Source organism: Mesoplodon densirostris, chromosome 1 (genome assembly GCF_025265405.1).
Source record: "Mesoplodon densirostris isolate mMesDen1 chromosome 1, mMesDen1 primary haplotype, whole genome shotgun sequence".
Classification (NCBI taxonomy): Eukaryota; Metazoa; Chordata; class Mammalia; order Artiodactyla; family Ziphiidae; genus Mesoplodon; species Mesoplodon densirostris.
In genome coordinates, this window is record NC_082661.1 from 190,778,250 (window position 1) to 190,801,100 (window position 22,851).

General features: G+C 36.3%; 1 protein-coding gene across 1 annotated transcript in view; it reads right to left on the minus strand.

Moving 5' to 3' along the window:
- CCDC158 (coiled-coil domain containing 158) overlaps positions 1 to 22,851 on the minus strand; it is a 67,596-nt gene that overhangs the window by 20,814 nt on the left and 23,931 nt on the right. The window contains 2 exon segments of the mRNA XM_060097599.1: positions 14,714 to 14,843; positions 15,634 to 15,726. Coding sequence (XP_059953582.1) covers positions 14,714 to 14,843; positions 15,634 to 15,726 — 223 coding nt within the window.

The following is a 22,851-nucleotide window of genomic DNA, read 5'->3' on the forward strand; positions in this document are numbered from 1 at the left end:
GCATTGCGGAGCACAGGCTCCGGACGCATAGGCTCAGCGGCCATGGCTCACAGGCCTAGCTGCTCCGCGGCATGTGGGATCTTCCCAGACCGGGGCATGAACCCGTGTCCCCTGCATCGGCAGGCAGACTCTCAACCACTGCACCACCAGGGAAGCCCAAACCTGCTTTTTATTAATGATCAATAAAATTAGTAAGTCTCTAGCCAGGCTAACTAAGAAAAAAAGAGAGGATAAAAAAATTTCTATCAAAAAGAAGTGACATCACCACAGATCCCATGGACATTAAAAGCATAATAAAGGAATATTATGAACAACTCTGTACCCACAAATTTGATAACCTAGATGAAATGGACCAATTCCCTGAAAGACATAATCTGTCAGAACTTACATAAGAAGAAACAGATAATCTGAATAGGCCTATATCTATTAAAGAAATTAAATCAATAATTAATAACCTTTCAAAACAGAAAGCACCAGGCCTAAATGGGTTTACTGCTGAACTCTAACAAACATTTAAGGAAAAGATTATACCAACTCTCTACAATCTCTTCCAGAAAATAGATGTAGACAGAATATTTCCTAAGTCATTCTATGAGACCAGCATTACCCTGATACCAAAACCAAAAACACTAGACGAAAAGAAAACTATAGACTAATATCTCTCATGAACATAGATATAAAAATATTCAACAAAATATTACTAAGTATAATACAACGATCTATTTTAAGAACTACAACCCACAATCAAGTGGGAATTATCCCAGTTATATAAAGCTAGTTCAACATTCAAAAGTCAATGAATATAATCTATCACCATCAACAGGCTAAAGAGGAAAAATCGCATGATTAAATTAATAGATGCAGAAAGTGTATCTGACAAAATCCAACATCCACCCATGATAAAAACTCTCAGCAAAAGGCCATTTACAACCAACCCATAGCCAACATAATAGTCAACAGTGAAAAGCTGAATGCCTTCCCACTAAATTCAGTAACAAGACAAGGATGTCCGCTCTTGCTGCTTCCATTTAACACAGTAGTGGAAGTCCTAGCCACAGCTATCAGACAAGAAAAAGAAATAAAAGGTGTCCAAATTGGAAGGGAAGAGGTAAAACATTTGCAGACAACGTGATACTCTACATAGAGAACTCTAAAGTCTCTACCCAAAAACCATTAGAATAAATGAATTCAGCAAGGTTGCAGGATACAAGATTAACATACAGAAATCTGTTCCATTCCTGTACACTAATAATGAAATATCAGAAAGAGAAAGTAAAACAAAATCCCACTTAAAATTGTATCCAAAAATATAAAATACCTAGGAATAAACTTAACCAAGGATGTGAAGGACCTGTACTCTGAAAACTATTAAACACTGATAAAGGAAACTAAAGATGATTCAAAGAAATGGAAAGATATCTCATGCTCTTGGATTGTAAGAAATAATCTTATTAAAATGGCCATACTATCCAAAGCAATCTACAGATTTAGCGCAATCCCTATCAAAATACCCCATCACATTTTTCACAGAACTAGAACAAATAATCCTAAAATTTATATGGGACCACAAAATTGCCAAAGCAATCCTGAGAAAAAAGAACAAAGCTGGAGGTATAACCCTCCCAGACTTCAGACTATCCTATAAAGCTACAGTAATCAAAATAGTGTAGTACTGGCACAAAAACAAACACATAGATCAATGGAACAGAATGGAGAGCCCAGAAATAAACCCAGGCACCTTCAGTCAATTAATCTATAACAAAGGAGGCAAGGATATACAGTGGAGAAAAGACAGTTTCTTCAATAAGTGATGCTGGGAAAACTGGATAGCCACATGTAAAACAATGAGATTAGAACATTTCCTTACACCATATACAAAACTAAACTCAAAATGGTTTGAAGATCTAAACGTAAAACCTGAAACAATAAAACTCCCATAAGAGAACACAAGTGGAACATTCTTTGACATATTTTCTTGGATCAGTCTCCTAAGGCAAAAGAAATAAAAGCAAAAATAAACAAATGGGACCTAATTAAATTTAAAAGTTTCTGAACAGCAAAGGAAACTTTCCATCAACAAAATGAAAAGACTACTTACAGAGTGGGAGAATATATTTGCAAATTATGTGACTGACAAGGGGTTAATATCCAAAATACACAAACAGAGCATATAACTCAATATCAATCAAACAAACAATCCAATCAAAAAAATGAGCAGAAGTCTTGAATAGATATTTTTCCAAAGAAGACATACAGATGGCTAACAGGCAAATGGAAAGATACTCAACATCACTAGTTATTAGAGAAACACAAATCAAAACCACAAAGAGGTATCACCTCATACCTGTCAGAATGGCTATCACCAAAAAGTCTACAAATAGAGAATTCCCTGGTGGTCCACGGTTAGCACTTGCTGCTTTCACTGCTGTGGGCCCAGGTTCAATCCCTGGTTGGGGAACTAAGATCCTACAAGCCATGCAGTGCAGCCAAAAAAAAAAAAGTCTACAAAAACAAATGTTGGCAAGGATGTGGACAAAAGGGAACTCTCATACACTGTTGGTGGGAACGTAAATTGGTGCAGCCACTATGGATAACAGTATGAAGGTTCTTTAAAAAAACAAAAATTGAACTACTATATGATCCAGTAATTCCACTCCTGGGTAAATATCCAGAAAAAACAAAAACACTAATTTGAAAAGATAGAGGCACCCCAATGTTCACAGCAAGTAATATTTACAATAGCCAAGACATGGAAGCAACCCAAGTGCCTATGAACAGACAACTGGATTAAGAAGATGTGACACATACACACACACACACACACACATAATGGATACTACTCAGCCATAAAAAAGAATGTAATACTGCCAGTTGCAGCAATGTGGATGGACATAGAGAACATTATGTTTAGTGAAATAAGTCAGAAATTGTTTAGATTCCACATATCACTTATATGTGAAATCTAAATATGCAAAACAGAAACAGACTCACAGATATAGAAAACAAACTTGTGGTTACCAAAGAGGAGAGGGATGGGGAAGGGACAAATCAGGGGTATGAGATTAACTACTATATATAAAATAGATAAGCAACAAGGATATACTGTATAGCAGAGGGAATTATACCCATTATCTTATAATAACCTATAATGGAATATAATCTGCAAAAATACTGAATCACTATGCTGTACATCTGAAAGTAACACAATATTGTAAATCAACTATATTTCAATTAAAAAATAATTATTTATAGTCTTGAAAGGGAAAAAACCTCTCAGCAAACTAGGAATAGCGGGGAACTTCCTCAATTTGATAAAGAACACCTACAAAAACCCTACAGCTAACATCACACTTAATGGGGAGAAGCTAGATGCTATCTTGCTAACATCAAAAACTAGGCAAGACTGTCCCTTCTCATCACTTCTGTTCAACATCATATTGGAAGTTATAGTTAATGAAATAAAAAGAAAAAAAGGAAACAAAAGGTGTACAGATTTGCAAAGGAAGAAATGACTGTCTTTCTTCACAAATGACATGATTCACTACATAGAAAATCCCAAAGAATCAACAACAGTAACAAGAAAACTCCCAGAACAAATAAGAGATTATCGCAAGGTGTCAGGAAACAAGGTTAATATACAAAAGTCAATTGCTGTATAAGAGCAATGAACAATTGGATTTTTTTTTTTTTCTTTTTGCGGTATGTGGGCCTCTCACTGTTGTGGCCTCTCCCGTTGCGGAGCACAGGCTCCGGATGCGCAGGCCCAGCGGCCATGGCTCACGGGCCCAGCCGCTCCGCGGCATATGGGATCCTCCCAGACCGGGGCACGAACCCGTATCCCCTGCATCGGCAGGCGGACTCTTAACCACTGCGCCACCAGGGAGGCCCTGAACAATTGGATTTTAAAGTTAAAAACACAATACCATTCACATTAGTACCAAAGATATAGAATTGTTAGGTATAAGTCTAACAAAATCTGTACAAGATCTACATGAGTAACACTACAAAATTCTGACGTAGGAAATCAAAGAAGAGCTAAATAAATGGAGAGATATTCCATGTTCATGAATAAGAAGACCCAATATTGTTAAGATATCAGTTTTTTCCAACATGATTTACGAATTAAATACAATCTTAATCAAAGCCCCAATAATTCTTTAAATTTTGTTGATATTGACAAACTGATTCTAATGTTTATATGGGAAGGCAAAAACCCCAGAAGAGCTAAGACAATAGTGAAGGTGAACAAAGTTGGAGAACTGACACTATCCAAGTTCAAGATTTACTATAATAAGACAGTGTGGTACTGGTAAAAGAACAGACAAATAGACTGATGGGACAGAATAAAATAAAGATTCCAGAAATAGTCCCACACAAATATAGCCAACTGATCTTCAACAAAAGAGCAAAGGTAATTCAATAGAGAAAGGGCACTATTTTCAACTAGTGGTGCTGGAAAAACCGGACATCCACATGCAGAAAAAAATGAATCTAGATGCAGACCTTATATCCTCCACAAAAATTAACTCAAAGGGAATCACAGACCTGACTGTAAAATTCCAGACTATAAAACTCCCAGAGGATAATATAGGAGAAAATTTAGATGACCTCAGGTTTAGTGATGACTTTTTAGATACAACATCAAAAGCATGATCCATGAAAGAAAAATATCAGTAAAGTGTACTTTATTAACCTTAAAAACTTTTCTTTGTGAAAGATAATGTTTAAAAATGGAAATATAAACCATAGACTGGCAGAAAATCTTTTCAAAACACATAACTGAAAAAAGACTGGTAACTAAAATACACCCCCAAAAAGAACCTCTTAAAATTCAACAATAAGAAAAGTTTTTAAATGCCCATTTAAAAAATGGGTAAAAGTTTGGAACAGACATCTCACCATAGAAAATATGTATGTGGTAAATAAACATATGAAAATAGGCTCAACATTGTATTTCATTAAGGAATTTCAAAGTCAAACAACAAGATATCATACTACACCACACTCCTATTAGAATGGCTAAAATCCAAACACTGACAACACCAAATGTTGTCAAGGATGGGGAGCAACAGGAACTCTTATTCACTGCTGGTGAGATTACAAAATGGTACAGCCTCTTTGGAAGACAGTTTCATTGTTTCTTACAAAACTAAACATGCTCTTACTATACAATGCAGCAATCATGCTCTGTAGTATTCACCTAACAGGGTTGAAAACTTACGTCTGTGTAAAACCTGCACATAGATGTTTATCTGCATATAGATTTATTCATAATCTGCCAAAACTTGGAAGCAATCAAGACATCCTTCAATAGGTGAATGGATAAACAAACTGTGGTACATCCATACTATGGAATATTATTCAGTGAAAAAGAAATTAGCTACTAAGGGATGAAAAGATATGAAGGAATCTTGCAAGCATATTGCTAAGTGAAAGAAGCCAATGTGAAAAGACTATATACTATATGATTCCAATTATATGATATTCTGGAAAAGACAAAACTACAAAGAGAGTAAAAAGATCACTGGTTGCCAGGGGTTCAGGGGAAGGGGGGGAACAGATGAACAGGTGAAGCATAGGGCATTTTTAGAGCAGTGAAACTATTTTGCATAATACTATAATGGTCAATATATACCATCATACATATGTCAAAACCCACAGAATGTATAATACAAGGAGTGAACCCCAATGTAAATTATAGACTTTAGTTAATAATAATGTATCAATATTGGCTTATCAATTGTAACAAACGTACCACACTAATGCAAGACATTGGTAATAGGAGAAACTGGGGGGAGGGAGGGATAGGGCAAAGGGAGTCTGTGGGAGCTCTCTAAACTTTCTGCTCCATTCTCTGTAAAGCTAAAACTACCCTAAAAAATTAGTCTATTAATTTAAAAAGAAAGAAAAAAGGAACAGTGAACTTTGGAAGCAAAAATGACAACATAAAATCATATCAATTTATATCTTTATCAGTAAGGTATGATACAAGAGTGGCCATTATGCTGCACCCTTCCCATTACCATTTGACCATTTTATATGCAAAATTGTTCGTTTGTTTTTGCTTTAATGTGCAGTAATTATTATTTGTTTACAAATGAGTTTGAACATTTTTCATGTTTATTGACTATATGCATTTCTTATGTGAATTTTGTATCCATATCTTTAGTACACTTTTCTTTTAGAGTATATGCTATCTTCATCTGGGTATGTAAAAACTCTCTATATTATATACATTAACCCTTTATTTATTAGAAATATTTTTCTAGTTTGTGATTTCATTTTGATTTTGTTTATGGTGGTTTTGTGATTTAAGCTTTATTTACTCAAAATAATCAATCATTCCTTTTTTTTTTTTTTTTTTTTTTTTTTTTTTTTTTTTGCTGTACGCGGGCCTCTCACTGCTGTGGCCTCTCCCGTTGCGGAGCACAGGCTCCGGACACACAGGCTCCGCGGCCATGGCTCGCGGGCCCAGCCGCTCCACGGCATGTGGGATCTTCCGGGATCGGGGCACGAACCCTAGTCCCCTGCATCGGCAGGCGGACTCTCAACCACTGCGCCACCAGGGAAGCCCAATCATTCCTTTTTTAAATTAATTAGTTAATTTATTATTTATTTTTGGTTGTGTTGGGTCTTTGCTGCTGTGTGCGGGCTTTCTTTAGTTGCGGCAAGCGGGGGCTACTCTTCATTGTGGTGTGTGGGCTTCTCATTACGGTGGCTTCTCTTGTTGCGGAGCATGGGATCTAGGCGAGCAGGCTCAGTAGTTGTGGCTTGCGGGCTCTAGAGTGCAGGCTCAGTAGTTGTGGTGCACAGGCTTAGTTGCTCTGTGGCACGTGGGATCTTCCCAGACCAGGGCTCAAACCTGTGTCCCTTGCCTTGGCAGGTGGATTCTTAACCTCTGCACCACCAGGGAAGTCCCAATCGTTCCTTTTAATGTTTATAAATCTTGTAATACTTTCACTGATTCTTTTTTTTTTTTTTTTTTGCGGTATGTGGGCCTCTCACTGTTGTGGCCTCTCCCGTTGCAGAGCACAGGCTCTGGATGCGCAGGCTCAGCGGCCATGGCTCATGGGCCCAGCCGCTCCACAGCATGTGGGATCTTCCCAGACCGGGGCACGAACCCGTGTCCCCTGCATCGGCAGGCGGACTCTCAACCACTGCGCCACCAGGGAAGCCACCTCACTGATTCATTATTAATACTTTTGCTGTTTGATTCATATGGAACATATTTTGATTTATAACATGAGCAAAATACACTTTTAAAAATTAGAAAATAGCTAGGAATTGAACAATTTTAAAACATTCTTCACATATGACTCCTGTCTGGCTGGTAAAGAAATAGCTACATATAAGCTCTTCCTGAAGTTACTGGAGCCCGTCAAAGAATCTTGCTCTCTCCCACTCCAACCTCTGACCCTTAGGATACACATTAAGGCTATTGCTAGGGGACATACATTTTCAGGTTAAAACTTCTACAAGCTTTTTTGGTTTCAAGGGAAGAATATAAGCTTATACTGTTGTTGTTAAACTTAAGGTTTATTTTGTGATTTGATTAGCTTCCTATTACATTTTGACTCTGAAATTATTTTATGTTAAATTTGTTTCCAAAATACCTTGCAAATTATATCTCTAATGTACCTTCATCTTCCCCAAATACTGTTCTAATGGCCTTGAGTCCATTACAGGCAAACTTATGAGTTATAATGTAAGATAAGTAATGTCTAGGGAGAATGTGTGCTTCTCAACTCCTCCTAGCTCCATTCTCCAAAGATAGAAGATGACTGTAAAAGCTAAAAATAAAAGCTTGATCTCATTCAGTTTGAATTAGACTATTCTATTTTGAGAATGTCTGACCAAATCCTTCTCCTTTAATACTTATGTTCCTGTCAGAAGGTGGTAATAAAAATGTAATATAAATATACTGTTTAGAATATATATATATATATATATATATATATATATATAATTTATATTGTATACTAAAAATGGGTGAGTAGGAAATAAGACAAAAGTTACAAAGTCTTGCTGAAAATCTTGCTCACATCATGGGTACTTCAATGACAAAGATCAAGCACAGCTAGCACAAATTATAGTGCATGTGTACAGAATCTGATATATAAACAAAATAAATTATATGATCCTGGCAATATTTCATTTTTATATGGTACAATAGCTTTTATCTGAAACTTTCATCTAAAATCTTCTATGTCAAGCTACCAATTATTTGTGTGTATGTGTCTGTCTGTGTAGGTATGTATTTAGATACACATACATATATACATGTTCTTGGTGTTTGAGCTTGGATCAAATCACATAATTTTTCTGGTTCTACCATTTTCTCACCTGTTAAAACTAGGGCAATCAATTGGATAATTTTTAATGCCTTTGTACCTCCAAAATGGTATAATACTCATTCACAAAGACCTAATGAAATACACTATTTGTTCAGGTAGAGTATCTATTTATGTCATCATCCATTTATTTTGTTTATAAACAGCATTCAACAGTGTGGTGTAGAGAATCAGTACAGTATAACTGGCTAAGGAGACAGGTTCTAGGCTCAGGCTATCTTGGTTAAGTGTTGGCACAACTGGGTTTTTGGAGTGTGAACTCTGTAAATCACTTAGCTTCTCCAAGTCTCAGTTTCCTCCTCTGTAAAATAAGTACAATAATAGCACTTATCTCGTGTGGGTGGTTGTGAGGAATAAATTATATAATCTATAGAAAGTATGCTGCACAGTGCCTGGTGTTCAGTAAGTGATGACTATTATTAGAATCATGGAACAAGAAGACTAAAATGAAACGAGATAAATGAAGGGGCAATGGAGAACAATCCACATAGAAATATTCTACTTTTAAACATAAGACTTGGCATTTATTTTTGCTCTACCTGAAGCCCCACTAAAATGACACTAAAGGAATTAACAAGGATAAAGAGGAAAGGAGAGATAACATTAGATGAGTAATGATGATAAAATTGGGGGAGATGGAAAGCAAATAGGTAAATTAATAATTAATTTAGTAGAACAAAGAAAGCTAAAACATCAAGTGCCTGCACAGAAGTAGCCAGGAAGCAGCAAGCTGCTCTGCATCAGAGTATCCCAGAAAGACTCAGGAAATGGAGGCCTTGTGTATTTCTAAAGGCCAGGGTAAGGGACAGGGCAGCAAAATGGGAGGACTGGCTAAAAGTTTATGGCACAAGCTGTGAGAATACCAGATGTACTCCCCAAGGAGTCAGGTAATAATTCGTTCTTTTCCCCTAAATACATTTAGAGGTTTAATCTCTAGGTGAGGCTGAACCAAAGGACTTTAGGCTCCAAAAGGATATCTGGCATGGCAGGAGGAAGGTTGCAAACTGAAAATATAAGCATAAAGTAAGATTTATAGATATATAGATACCCCAGATTCCCTGCCTGACTCACTTCTCAGAATACTGGCAGATAGATTTATATCTACAAGTCTGTAGTAAGACAATGGCTCTTTAAGGGAATTAACAGGACCAAGAAAAAAACTAAGATAATTTTTGGATCCCTCAGTTAGAAAGTAATACCTAACCATCTACTAGCTAACAAATCTGTGAACCTTACAAAGTGCTTTTCATTGGTTTTTTAGGGTCTCAGTCTTAAATATGAATGGACAGCCAATGATTGCCAAACAGTGAAGGAAAATCTCCAACATGAAAGACAGACATCAAAACAAACAGAAAAAAAAATGAATTCAAACGAACAGCAATAATTCAGGTAACAGAAGAAATTACTGAAAAACTGATACTAATATCCTTAAACGGAAATGAGGAAGTACCGCATCCACAAAAGAACATAAAACTATATAAAGAGAAGATTTAAAAAACAAGAAAAGGCTCCTGGAAATTTTTAAAAATACATGATATCAGAAAAAAAATTCAATAGATGTTTGGAAGATAGAGTTGAGGAGTTTTCCCAGAAGGTGGGAATAAAATATCAGGAGATGGAAATTGGAAGTCAAAATTAAAGGAGATTAGAGAATAAATCCAGAAGGCTTAATAGGTGACTTAACAGGAATTCTAGAAAGAGAGAACTGAAAAAGTGAAGGAAGAAAATGATCAAATAAATGACACAAGAGAATTTCAGAGAAGAAAGAACATAAGAGCCTACACAATGAAGGAAAAAGACCCCCAGCAGAGATCACCCTGAAATGAATACCAGAGGTAAAGAGAAGACTCTAAAAGCTTTGAGAAACAACGAGGTCACATACAAAAGCCCTGGAATCAAAATGGCACAATATTGAGGACAATGTTGGCTGTGGGTTTGTCATATATGGCCTTTATTATGTTGAGGAAAGATCCCTCTATGCCTACTTTCTGCAGGGTTTTTATCATAAATGGGTGTTGAATTTTGTCTAAAGCTTTCTCTGCATCTATTGAGATGATCATATGGTTTTTCTCCTTCAACTTGTTAATATGGTGTATCACATTGATTGATTTGCGTATATTGAAGAATCCTTGCATTCCTGGAATAAACCCCACTTGATCATGGTGTATGATCCTTTTAATGTGCTGTTGGATTATGTTTGCTAGTATTTTGTTGAGGATTTTTGCATCTATGTTCATCAGTGATATTGGCCTGTAGTTTTCTTTCTTTGTGACATCCTTGCCTGGTTTTGGTATCAAGGTGATGTCAGCCTTGTAGAATGAGTTTGGGAGTGTTCCTCCCTCTGCTATATTTTGGAAGAGTTTGAGAAGGATAGGTGTTAGTTCTTCTCTAAATGTTTGATAGAATTCGCCTGTGAAGCCATCTGGTCCTGGGCTTTTGTTTGATGGAAGATTTTTAATCACAGTTTCAATTTCAGTGCTTGTGATTGGTCTATTCATATTTTCTATTTCTTCCTGAGTCAGTCTTGGCAGGTTGTGCATTTCTAAGAATTTGTCCATTTCTTCCAGGTTGTCCATTTTATTGGCATAGAGTTGCTTATAGTAATCTCTCATGATCTTTTGTATTTCTGCAGTGTCAGTTGTTACTTCTCCTTTTTCATTTCTAATTCTATTGATTTGAGCCTTCTCCCTTCTTTTCTTGATGAGTCTGGCTAATGGTTTGTCAATTTTGTTTATCTTCTCAAAGAACCAGCTTTTAGTTTGGTTGATCTTTGCTATCGTTTCCTTCATTTCTTTTTCATTTATTTCTGATCTGATCTTTATGATTTCTTTCCTTCTGCTAGCTTTGGGGGTTTTTTGTTCTTCTTTCTCTAATTGCTTTAGGTGCAGGGTCAGGTTGTTTACTCAAAATGTTTCCTGTTTCTTAAGGTGGGATTGTATTGCTATAAACTTCCCCGTTAGAACTGCTTTTGCTGCATCCCATAGGTTTTGGGTCGTCGTGTCTCCATTGTCATTTGTTTCTAGGTATTTTTTAATTTCCTCTTTGATTTCTTCAGTGATCACTTCGTTATTGAGTAGTGTATTGTTTAGCCTCCATGTGTTTGTATTTTTTATGGATCTTTTCCTGTAATTGATGTCTAGTCTCATAGCATTGTGGTCGGAAAAGATACTTGATACAATTTCAATTTTCTTAAATTTACCAAGGCTTATTTGTGACCCAAGATATGATCTATCCTGGAGAATGTTCCATGAGCACTTGAGAAAAATGTGTATTCTGTTGTTTTTGGATGGAATGTCCTATAAATATCAACTAAGTCCATCTCGTTTAATGTATCATTTAAAGCTTGTGTTTCCTTATTTATTTTCATTTTGGATGATCTGTCCATTGGTGAAAGTGGGGTGTTAAAGTCCCCTACTATGATTGTGTTACTGTCGATTTCCCCTTTTATGGCTGTTAGTATTTGCCTTATGTATTGAGGTGCTCCTATGTTGGATGAATGGATAAAGAAGATGTGGCACATATATACAATGGAATATTACTCAGCCATAAAAAGAAACGAAACTGAGCTATTTGTAATGAGGTGGATAGACCTAGAGTCTGTCATACAGAGTGAAGTTAGTCAGAAAGAGAAAGACAAATACCGTATGCTAACACATATATACGGAATTAAAAAAAAATGTCATGAAGAACCTAGGGGCAAAATGGGAATAAAGACACAGACCTACTTGAGAATGGACTTGAGGATATGGGGAGGGGGAAGGGTAAGCTGTGACAAAGTGAAAGAGAGGCATGGACATATATACACTACCAAACGTAAGGTAGATAGATAGTGGGAAGCAGCCGCAGAGCACAGGGAGATCAGCTCGGTGCTTTGTGACCGCCTGGAGGGGTGGGATGGGGAGGGTGGGAGGGAGGGAGATGCATGAGCGAAGGGATGTGGGAACAGATGTATATGTATGACTGATTCACTTTGTTATAAAGCAGAAACTAATAAAAAAAAAAAAGGAAATCCAAAAAAAAAAAATGGCACAATAGCAACAACATTTTGCACATCAATCAAATGTAAGTGAAGAATAAAGGTATTCTCAGACATGCAAGGTTTTAAAACACTTAATGAATGAAATGCACCCATTCTCAGGAAACCACTGGATTATATAATCTCTGCCAAATGCTGGCAAGGCTGTGGAACAAGAGGAACTCTCATTCACAGCTAGTGGGAGTGTAAAATGGTACAGCCACCTTGGAAGACAGTTTGGTAGTTTCTTACAAAACGAAACAGATTCTTACCATATGACCCAGCAATCATGCTCTTGATATTTGCCCAAAGGAGTTGAAAACATGTCCACACAAAAACCTGCACCTGGATGTTTATAGCAGCTTTATTCACAATCACCAAACTTTGGAAGCAACAAAGGTGCCATTTAGTAGATGAACAGATAAACTGTGGTACATCCAGACAATGAATATTCAGTGCTAAAAAGAAATGAACTATCAAGCCATGAAAAGACGTGGAGGAATCTTAAATACATATTACTAAGTGAAAGAAGCCAATCTGAAAAGGCTACATACTGTATGATTCCAACTCAATGACATTCTGGAAAAGGTAAAACTGGGAGACAATAAAAAGATCAATGGTTGCCAGGGGTGGAATGGGGGGAAGGCAGAACTTTTAGGAAAGTGAAAATACTTTGTATGATATGATAATGATGGATATATGTCAATTATGACATATGTATAAACATTTGTCCAAATCCATAGAATGTACCACGCCAAGAGCAAACCCCAAGGTAAACTATGGACTTTGGGCGATTATGATGTGTCGATGTAGGTTCATCCTTGATAACACATCATTCTGGTGAATGATGTTGATAATGGGGAGGCTGGGCATGTGTGAGGGCAGGGATTATATGGGAAATCTCTGTATCTTCTTTTCAATTTTGGTGTGAATCTAAAACTGCTCTAAAAAATAGTCTTGAAAAAAAGGCAGCAAAAAGAGCAGACAAAAATATGACGAGAAACCAAGAGAAACAATGGTCACAAGTTCATAGGGGATTCAGATAATGGAGTTATCACATACCAATTTAAAAAATAAAGTTACTCAATAGTACAAGTCTCAGAAGGAAACAAGAGGATGAGGCAGAAAAAATAATCAAGAATAGAAAAGATAAAAATTTTCCAAAACCAATGAAAGATATCAATCCACACATCCAGGAAGATCAGTGAGCCCCAAGAAAGATAAATACAAAGAAGACTACACATAGGCACATCACAGTCAAACTGCTTAAACCAAAATAGAGAGAAAATCTTTAAAGTGGTTAGAGAAAAAAAGTACCTCCCAAAAAGCGACAATAAGACTTAAACTGACTTGTCAGTAGAAACAATGAAAACCTGAACACAATATTTTACAATGAATTCATTCACCCATTAGACAAATATGTACTGAATACCTACCACATGCTAGATACTGTTCCAGGTGCTTGGAACACATCAGTGAATAAAACAAAGAATGTATGTTACATTTAATGTGTAAAATTATATAATAAACATTTTTAAGGGAAGAAATTGTATAAAACATGTTTAACAGTCTATTTAGATAATACACTTCATTACTGCTGTTAGAATTACAATTAAAGTTTTAAATTTAATAGACTTATGACTAGTACTTTTTCAGGGATGGATGAGATTCTTTATAATCAAGTACAGTCTATGTATTAAAGAGCCTAACTACTAGGCTGGCTTTTGGGTAATGAAAAGTCATGGAATTTCAGAGCTGATCTTCTAGAATACCCTAGAGATGATCTATGGTCCAGACTCCTCATTAGAGATGAAAAGGAACAATATATTTAACTCAGTTTCCAAGGTCACACAAAGTAGTTAGAGACACATCTTAAGTCCCAATGACTCCTGGTCAAATGTTCTTTGCTGTGTTTGTTGTTTGCTTCATGGGGAGAGGGGTTTAATTTAATTTTTATCAATGTAACATGCATATGGTTTTAAAAGTAAAATGATTTTATAACACTTAAAACAAAAAGCAGCAGTCTCCTTCCCTTCCTCTGCCCACCTCCAAGTTCCAGTCTCCAGAGGGAACAATGTTAACTTCTAATATTAATAATATTCTTTTGTTTGACAGAATGTTACTTGCTGTGTGATAGCTAGTTTATCAGTGCACATAACTCATGTGTGTGAAAATAGTCTATTTCAACTTTTTCATTTTGTAGTGCATGCTTTTCATTTAAATGCATAAGCAGGATAACTGGTAGGTTAGTAGCAATCCTGTTGCTATACGTACAATAGGACAATTAACTAATGAAATTGATTTTCGTGTGTGATTTCATGTGTGATTAGACTATAAGACTAGTTACTTACATGAGATAGGAATCTGGCTGCAGACTGGGAAGATGGTACATAAGAATGAGAATGGGCAGCAAATGACGGCTGTAGAAGGCATGGTTTCACCGAAGAATTGGAGGTGTATCCAGGGCCCTTAAGTTCCTGGAAGACAATATACATGTGGGCAAAATAACTGTCAACCTGCAGTGAGAACTGTGAAATCAAAACGTATTTTTGCAAATATAATTTCAGTCTTACATGTTGAACTTCTACAAAGTTTTAAGCCAAAGTATTAAGCAAGATGATTCTGGTGTATGTTACTCTTTGGGGACTAATCATGGGCTTAGGAAGATGCCTTCACACTTCTGATGGATAAAATCATTCCAGATGTGAAAACATATCTCGGATGGGATGTTACTATGTTGGTTTCTAACTTTGCCAAACACTCCACACTATTTCTGACATACTACTGAGAAAGATCCTCTCCAACTATGGAGTGCTCCTGCCTGTGAAAATATCCAGTACTGAGACTTTAAAGTATGTCTGCAACTTTAAAATATACTCAAAAAACAGACATATACTCCAGTGGAAAAATCTACTATTTTTAAAGAAAACATGTTTTGTCATGCAAATTACATCATTTTTCTATTTTCCAAACAAGCCAAACATACTTGACCTCTTGTATACAAACCTTTGGCTCCCCAAGGTAGGTACTTCTATGTTTCCCTCATTCAGTATAGACTTACCATAAAGCACGGTGCTTCAATTTGTTACTATATATGAAAAGGATAGGTATAATCTGTACAATGCACAGATTTTATAATTGCTAATATTAGATAATGTTAGAAGTACACTTGAATGTATCTAAAGTACATGGGGAAAATATGAAAGTATATCAAACCAAGGCATAATTTTTGCTTAAACTACTATTTTTGATGAAAAAAGATCTTACTTTTACATCCAAAGTGTGTTGAAGGTTTAGGCGCACAGGTTCTTGTTCCCAACGCTGTACTATATCTTGACGTTTTGCAAACTGCAAAGATGCCTACAATAAAGCAACCACATGTGGTTTACCCTCCATTCTTTATGCAATTTTATTTTATTAATGTATAAATGCAGAGTCGCCATCTCTTCAAGGAAACTTCCCCTGTTCTTGGCACACTGTATTACATTTATCTGTTTATTTATGTTTTATTCAGAAAACTTGAGAGTAACTGGAGGCCATGTCTTTATCCTCTGTAGCCCCAGCATCTACATGGCATTTAGTATGTGGAGGGCACTCAAAAGAATGAATGAACTAAGGATGACATGAGCAAACAGTTTTAGCGATGTAAAAACATTTCTATAAAAATAACCACAACTGAGAATAGACAAAATGCAAGAAACAGTTAACAAGGACCTAGAAGAACTAAAGAAGAATCAAGCAACGATTAAAAACACAATAAATGAAATGAAAAATACTCTAGATGGGATCAATAGCAGAATAACTGAGGCAGAAGAACGGATAAGTGACGTGGAAGATAAAATAGTGGAAATAACTACTGCAGAAGGAAGAAACAAGAATGAAAAGAACTGAGGACAGTCTCAGAGACCTCTGGGACATTAAACACACCAACATTTGAATTATAGGGGTTCCATAAGAAGAAGAGAAAAAGAAAGGGACTGAGAAAATATTTGAAGAGATTACAGTTGAAAACTTCCCTAATATGGGAACAGAAATACTCAGTCAAGTCCAGGAGGCACAGAGGGTCCCATACAGGATAAATCCAAGAAGAAATACACCAAGACACATATTAATCAAACTGTCAAAAATTAAATACAAAGAAAACATATTAAAAGCAGCAAGGGAAAAACAACAAATAACACACAAGGGAATCCCCATAAGGTTAACAGCTGATCTTTCAGCAGAAACTCTGTAAGCCAGAAGGGACTGGCAGGACATATTTAAAGTGATGAAGGAGAAGAACCTGCAACCAAGATTACTCTACTCAGCAAGGATCTCATTCAGATTTGATGGAGAAATTAAAACGTTTACAGACAAGCAAAAGCTGAGAGAGTTCAGCACCACCAAACCAGCTTTACAGCAAATGCTAAAAGAACTTCTCTAGGCAAGAAACACAACACAAGGAAAAGACCTACAATAACGAACCCAAAACAATTAAGAAAATGGGAATAGGAACATACATATTGATAATTACCTTAAATGTAAATGGACTAAATGCTCCCACCAAAAGACACAGATTGGCTGAATGGATACAAAAACAAGACCCATATATATGCTGTCTACAAGAGACCCACTTCAGACCTAGAGACACATACAGACTGAAACTAAGGGCATGGAAAAAGATATTCCATGCAAATGGAAACCAAAAGAAAGCTGGAGTAGCAATTCTCATATCAGACAAAATAGACTTTAAAATAAAGACTACTAGAAGAGACAAAGAAGGACACTACATAATGATCAAGGGATCGATCCAAGAAGAAGATATAACAATTGTAAATATTTATGCACCCAACATAGGAGCACCTCAATATATAAGGCAAATACTAACAGCCATAAAAGGGGAAACTGACAGTAACACATTCACAGTAGGGGACTTTAACACCCCACTTTCACCAATGGACAGATCATCCAAAATGAAAATAAATAAGGAAACACAAGCTTTAAATGATACATTAAACAAGATGGACTTAATTGATATTTATAGGACATTCCATCCAAAAACAACAGAATACACATTTTTCTCAAGTGCTCATGGAACATTCTCCAGGATAGATCATATCTTGGGTCACAAATCAAGCCTTGGTAAATTTAAGAAAATTGAAATTGTATCAAGTATCTTTTCCGACCACAATGCTATGAGACTAGATATCAATTACAGGAAAAGAGCTGTAAAAATACAGACACATGGAGGCTAAACAATACACTACTTAATAACGAAGTGATCACTGAAGAAATCAAAGAGGAAATCAAAAAATACCTAGAAACAAATGACAATGGAGACACGACGACCCAAAACCTATGGGATGCAGCAAAAGCAGTTCTAAGAGGGAAGCTTATAGCAATACAATCCCACCTTAAGAAAAAGGAAACATCACGAATAAGCAACCTAACCTTGCACCTAAAGCAACTAGAGAAAGAAGAACAAAAACACCCCAAAGTTAGCAGAAGGAAAGAAATCATAAAAATCCGATCAGAAATAAATGAAAAAGAAATGAAGGAAACGATAGCAAAGATCAATAAAACTAAAAGCTGGTTCTTTGAGAAGATAAACAAAATTGATAAACCATTAGCCAGACTCATCAAGAAAAAAAGGGAGATGACTCAAATCAATAGAATTAGAAATGAAAAAGGAGAAGTAACAACTGACACTGCAGAAATACAAAAGATCATGAGAGATTACTACAAGCAACTCTATGCCAATAAAATGGACAACCTGGAAGAAATGGACAAATTCTTAGAAATGCGCAACCTGCCAAGACTGAATCAGGAAGAAATAGAAAATATGAACAGACCAATCACAAGCACTGAAATTGAAACTGTGATAAAAAATCTTCCAACAAACAAAAGCCCAGGACCAGATGGCTTCACAGGGGAATTCTATCAAACATTTAGAGAAGAGCTAACACCTATCCTTCTGAAACTCTTCCAAAATATAGCAGAGGGAGGAACACTCCCAAACTCATTCTATGAGGCCACCATCACCTTGATACCAAAACCAGGCAAGGATGTCACAAAGAAAGAAAACTACAGGCCAATATCACTGATGAACATAGATGCAAAAATCCTCAACAAAATACTAGCAAACATAATCCAACAGCACATTAAAAGGATCATACACCATGATCAAGTGGGGTTTATCCCAGGAATGCAAGGATTCTTCAATATACACAAATCAATCAATGTGATACACCATATTAACAAATTGAAGGAGAAAAACCATGATCATCTCAATAGATGCAGAGAAAGCTTTCGACAAAATTCAACACCGATTTATGATAAAAAACCTCCAGCAAGTAGGCATAGAGGGAACTTTCCTCAACATAATAAAGGCCATATATGACAAACCCACAGCCAACATCGTCCTCAATGGTGAAAAACTGAAAGCATTTCCACTAAGATCAGGAACAAGACAAGGTTGCCCACTCTCACCACTCTTATTCAACATAGTTTTGGAAGTTTTAGCCACAGCAATCAGAGAAGAAAAGGAAATAAAAGGAATCCAAATCAGAAAAGAAGAAGTAAAGCTGTCACTGTTTGCAGATGACATGATACTATACATAGAGAATCCTAAAGATGCTACCAGAAAACTACTAGAGCTAATCCATGAATTTGGTAAAGTAGCAGGATACAAAATTAATGCACAGAAATCTCTGGCATTCCTATATACTAATGGTGAAAAATCTGAAAGTGAAATCAAGAAAACACTCCCATTTACCATTGCAACAAAAAGAATAAAATATCTAGGAATAAACCTACCTAAGGAGACAAAAGACCTGTATGCAGAAAATTATAAGACACTGATGAAAGAAATTAAAGATAATACAAATAGATGGAGAGATATACCATGTTCTTGGATTGGAAGAATCAACATTGTGAAAATGACTCTACTACCCAAAGCAATCTACAGATTCAATGCAATCCCTATCAAACTACCACTGGCATTTTTCACAGAACTAGAACAAAAAATTTCACAATTTGTATGGAAACACAAAAGACCCTGAATAGCCAAAGCAATCTTGAGAACGAAAAATGGAGCTGGAGGAATCAGGCTCCCTGACTTCAGACTCTACTACGAAGCTACAGTAATCAAGACACTATGGTACTGGCACAAAAACAGAAAGATAGATCAGTGGAACAGGATAGAAAGCCCAGAGATAAACCCACACACATATGGTCACCTTACCTTTGATAAAGGAGGCAGGAATGTACAGTGGAGAAAGGACAGTCTCTTCAATAAGTGGTACTGGGAAAACTGGACAGGGACATGTAAAAGTATGAGATTAGAACACTCCCTAACACCATACACAAAAATAAGCTCAAAATGGATTAAAGACCTAAATGTAAGGCCAGACACTATCAAACTCTTAGAGGAAAACATAGGCAGAACACTCTATGACATAACTCACAGCAAGATCCTTTTGGACCCACCTCCTAGAGAAATGGAAATAAAGACAAAAATAAACACATGGGACCTAATGAAGCTTAAAAGCTTTTGCACAGCAAAGGAAACCATAAACAAGACCAAAAGACAACCCTTAGAATGGGAGAAAATATTTGCAAATGAAGCAACTGACAAAGGATTAATCTCCAAAATTTATAAGCAGCTCATGCAGCTCAATAACAGAAAAACAAACAACCCAATCCAAAAATGGGCAGAAGACCTAAATAGACATTTCTCCACAGAAGATATACACACTGCCAACAAACACATGAAAGGATGCTCAACATCTTTACTCATTAGAGAAATGCAAATCAAAACTACAATGAGATATCATCTCACACCAGTCAGAATGGCCATCATCAAAAAATCTAGAAACAATAAATGCTGGAGAGGGTGTGGAGAAAAGGGAACACTCTTGCACTGCTGGTGGGAATGTGAATTGGCACAGCCACTATGGAGAACAGTATGGAGGTTCCTTAAAAAACTACAAATAGAACTACCATATGACCCAGCAATCCCACTACTGGGCATATACCCTGAGAAAACCATAATTCAAAAAGAGTCATGTACCAAAATGTTCATAGCAGCCCTATTTACAATAGCCCGGAGATGGAAACAACCTAAGTGTCCATCATCGGATGAATGGATAAAGAAGATGTGGCACATATATACAATGGAATATTACTCAGCCATAAAAAGAAACGAAATTGAGCTATTTGTAATGAGGTGGATGGACCTAGAGTCTGTCATACAGAGTGAAGTAAGTCAGAAAGAGAAAGACAAATACTGTATGCTGACACATATATATGGAATTTAAGAAAAAAATGTCATGTAGAACATAGGGGTAAGACAGGAATAAAGACACAGACCTACTAGAGAATGGACTTGAGGACATGGGGAGGGGGAAGGGTAAGCTGTGACAAAGCGAAAGAGAGGCATGGACATATATACACTAGCAAACGTAAGGTAGATAGCTAGTGGGAAGCAGCCGCATACAACAGGGAGATCAGCTCGGAGCTTTGTGACCACCTGGAGGGGTGGGAGGGAGGGAGACGCAAGAGGGAAGGGATGTGGGAACAGATGTATATGTATGACTGATTGACTTTGTTATAAAGCAGAAACTAATAAAAAAAAAAGAAGACAAACGTATTTGAAATCTTTATGGGTTTTTTATTTTGTTTCAAGGTTGAATATTAATTTCACAAATGGTTAAATATTAATTTCACAAATGCCTACTATAGACCCTCTGGCATAAAAAGAAATAGGACACACAGTTCCTGTCCTCAAAGTCACTGTGACCCAGTGATGAGAATAAGCTTACTGATAAACTTGTGGAGAATCTTTGGTATCTAACAAAATTTCATTAAAATTAGCTCATTCCTTTAAAATACATTGTGAAATGGGTAGAAAAGAACAAATGCATAGTCATCAAGTTAAAATATAAACCTGAACTTACTGAGTCTATATTTCTTTCTATATGCATATTTTTTTCATAGAGAAAATGTTTAATGTAAACAAGGCAGTAGGTATCACCACTGTAATACACATTTTGGATACAAATAATTTTTCCTTTTCTGATGAGTTATGCAGAAAGAAAGAAGGATTAATTTTTCAAGCTGCCTCCTTCCTGTTTGAGGGGAATGTCATTGAGCCTTGATGAACACCTTCCTTTACTAGGTGTAGGTGTTTCTGGTGACAGCAGGCAGTAACCTCTTACTGCCCTAATTACCCTTGGGGAGGATGAGGATAAGCCCTGCTTTAGGTTCCAAATAGGCAAATAATAGAAGAAGAAAAAGAAAAGAACAAATTTAGGATAAGAAATGGAGGGGAGAAAAAAGTGGGAAAGAACAAAAGCACAGGAAATAAATAAGTCCATATGATGAGGGATACGCTCAAATGTATGTACATATTTGTTAATATTTAGCCTCATTCTAAAAAAAATATTTCAGCATTTTCGGTATGGGGAAAGCAATTATTTTAGTTGCCCTTATTTTCTGCTTATGCTGTTTACCTTCTCATCTCCATTACAGTCAGTTCTGTTATAGCTCTTCTTCTAAAAGTGTAAATTTGTTCCAAAGTGATTGATATTATCAGGGAACATTTGAGTATAACACAAATTTCACATTTACTTATGCACAGTTTCATTTGTGAGAAATACGGGGTCAATGCAGAAAACAGCACCCAGCTAAACAGAGCTGCACAGAAATACACAAAAAGCATACATACACACCCTTCCAACAACTATCAGCTGCCTCAGTTTACCCTGGGTTTTGAGGTATGTCCATGCACATCCTGTGTTACAGGAAACCCACCTTCTACCCCTTCTTAACAACTCCCATGCTGCAATTCCTCAACGCACAAGCAAACTTCAGGTCTGTTTTTAAGATAAAGGCCCATCCTAATTGTAGTATTTATGTATCTCTTAACCATTTAACATGTGGAAAACTGTGCTACCACTTTCATTAGGTTCCTGTTTTTCTTTTGTCACTGATGAACTTCGTTAGTGTGGTGCTCCTAATCCCACTGTTCTGATAAGCCCCATGGTGGTTTTTATTGCACAATTTTGCATAGCGTGGTGATTTCCGTAACACATATGTTGCATTAGAGCAGAACTGAATATGCTTTGTTTGTAACCATTCCGTCTCTCTACCATGAATATCCTTTTGCCTACTTCTTGCAGTTAAAATATTAGCTCTTGGACAGCTACATGTAAAAAAAAAATGAAATTAGAACATTCTTGAACACTATACACAAAAATAAACTCAAAATGGATTAAAGACCTAAATGTAAGACCGGACACTATAAAACTCTTAGAGGAAAACATAGGAAGAACACTCTGACATAAACTGCAGCAATATCTTTTTCGATCCATCTCCCAGAGTAATGGAAATAAAAACAAAAATAAACAAATGCGACCTAACTAGACTCAAAAACTTTTGCACAGCAAAGGAAACCACAAACAAAACAACAAAACAACCCACAGAATGGGAGAAAATATTGCAAAT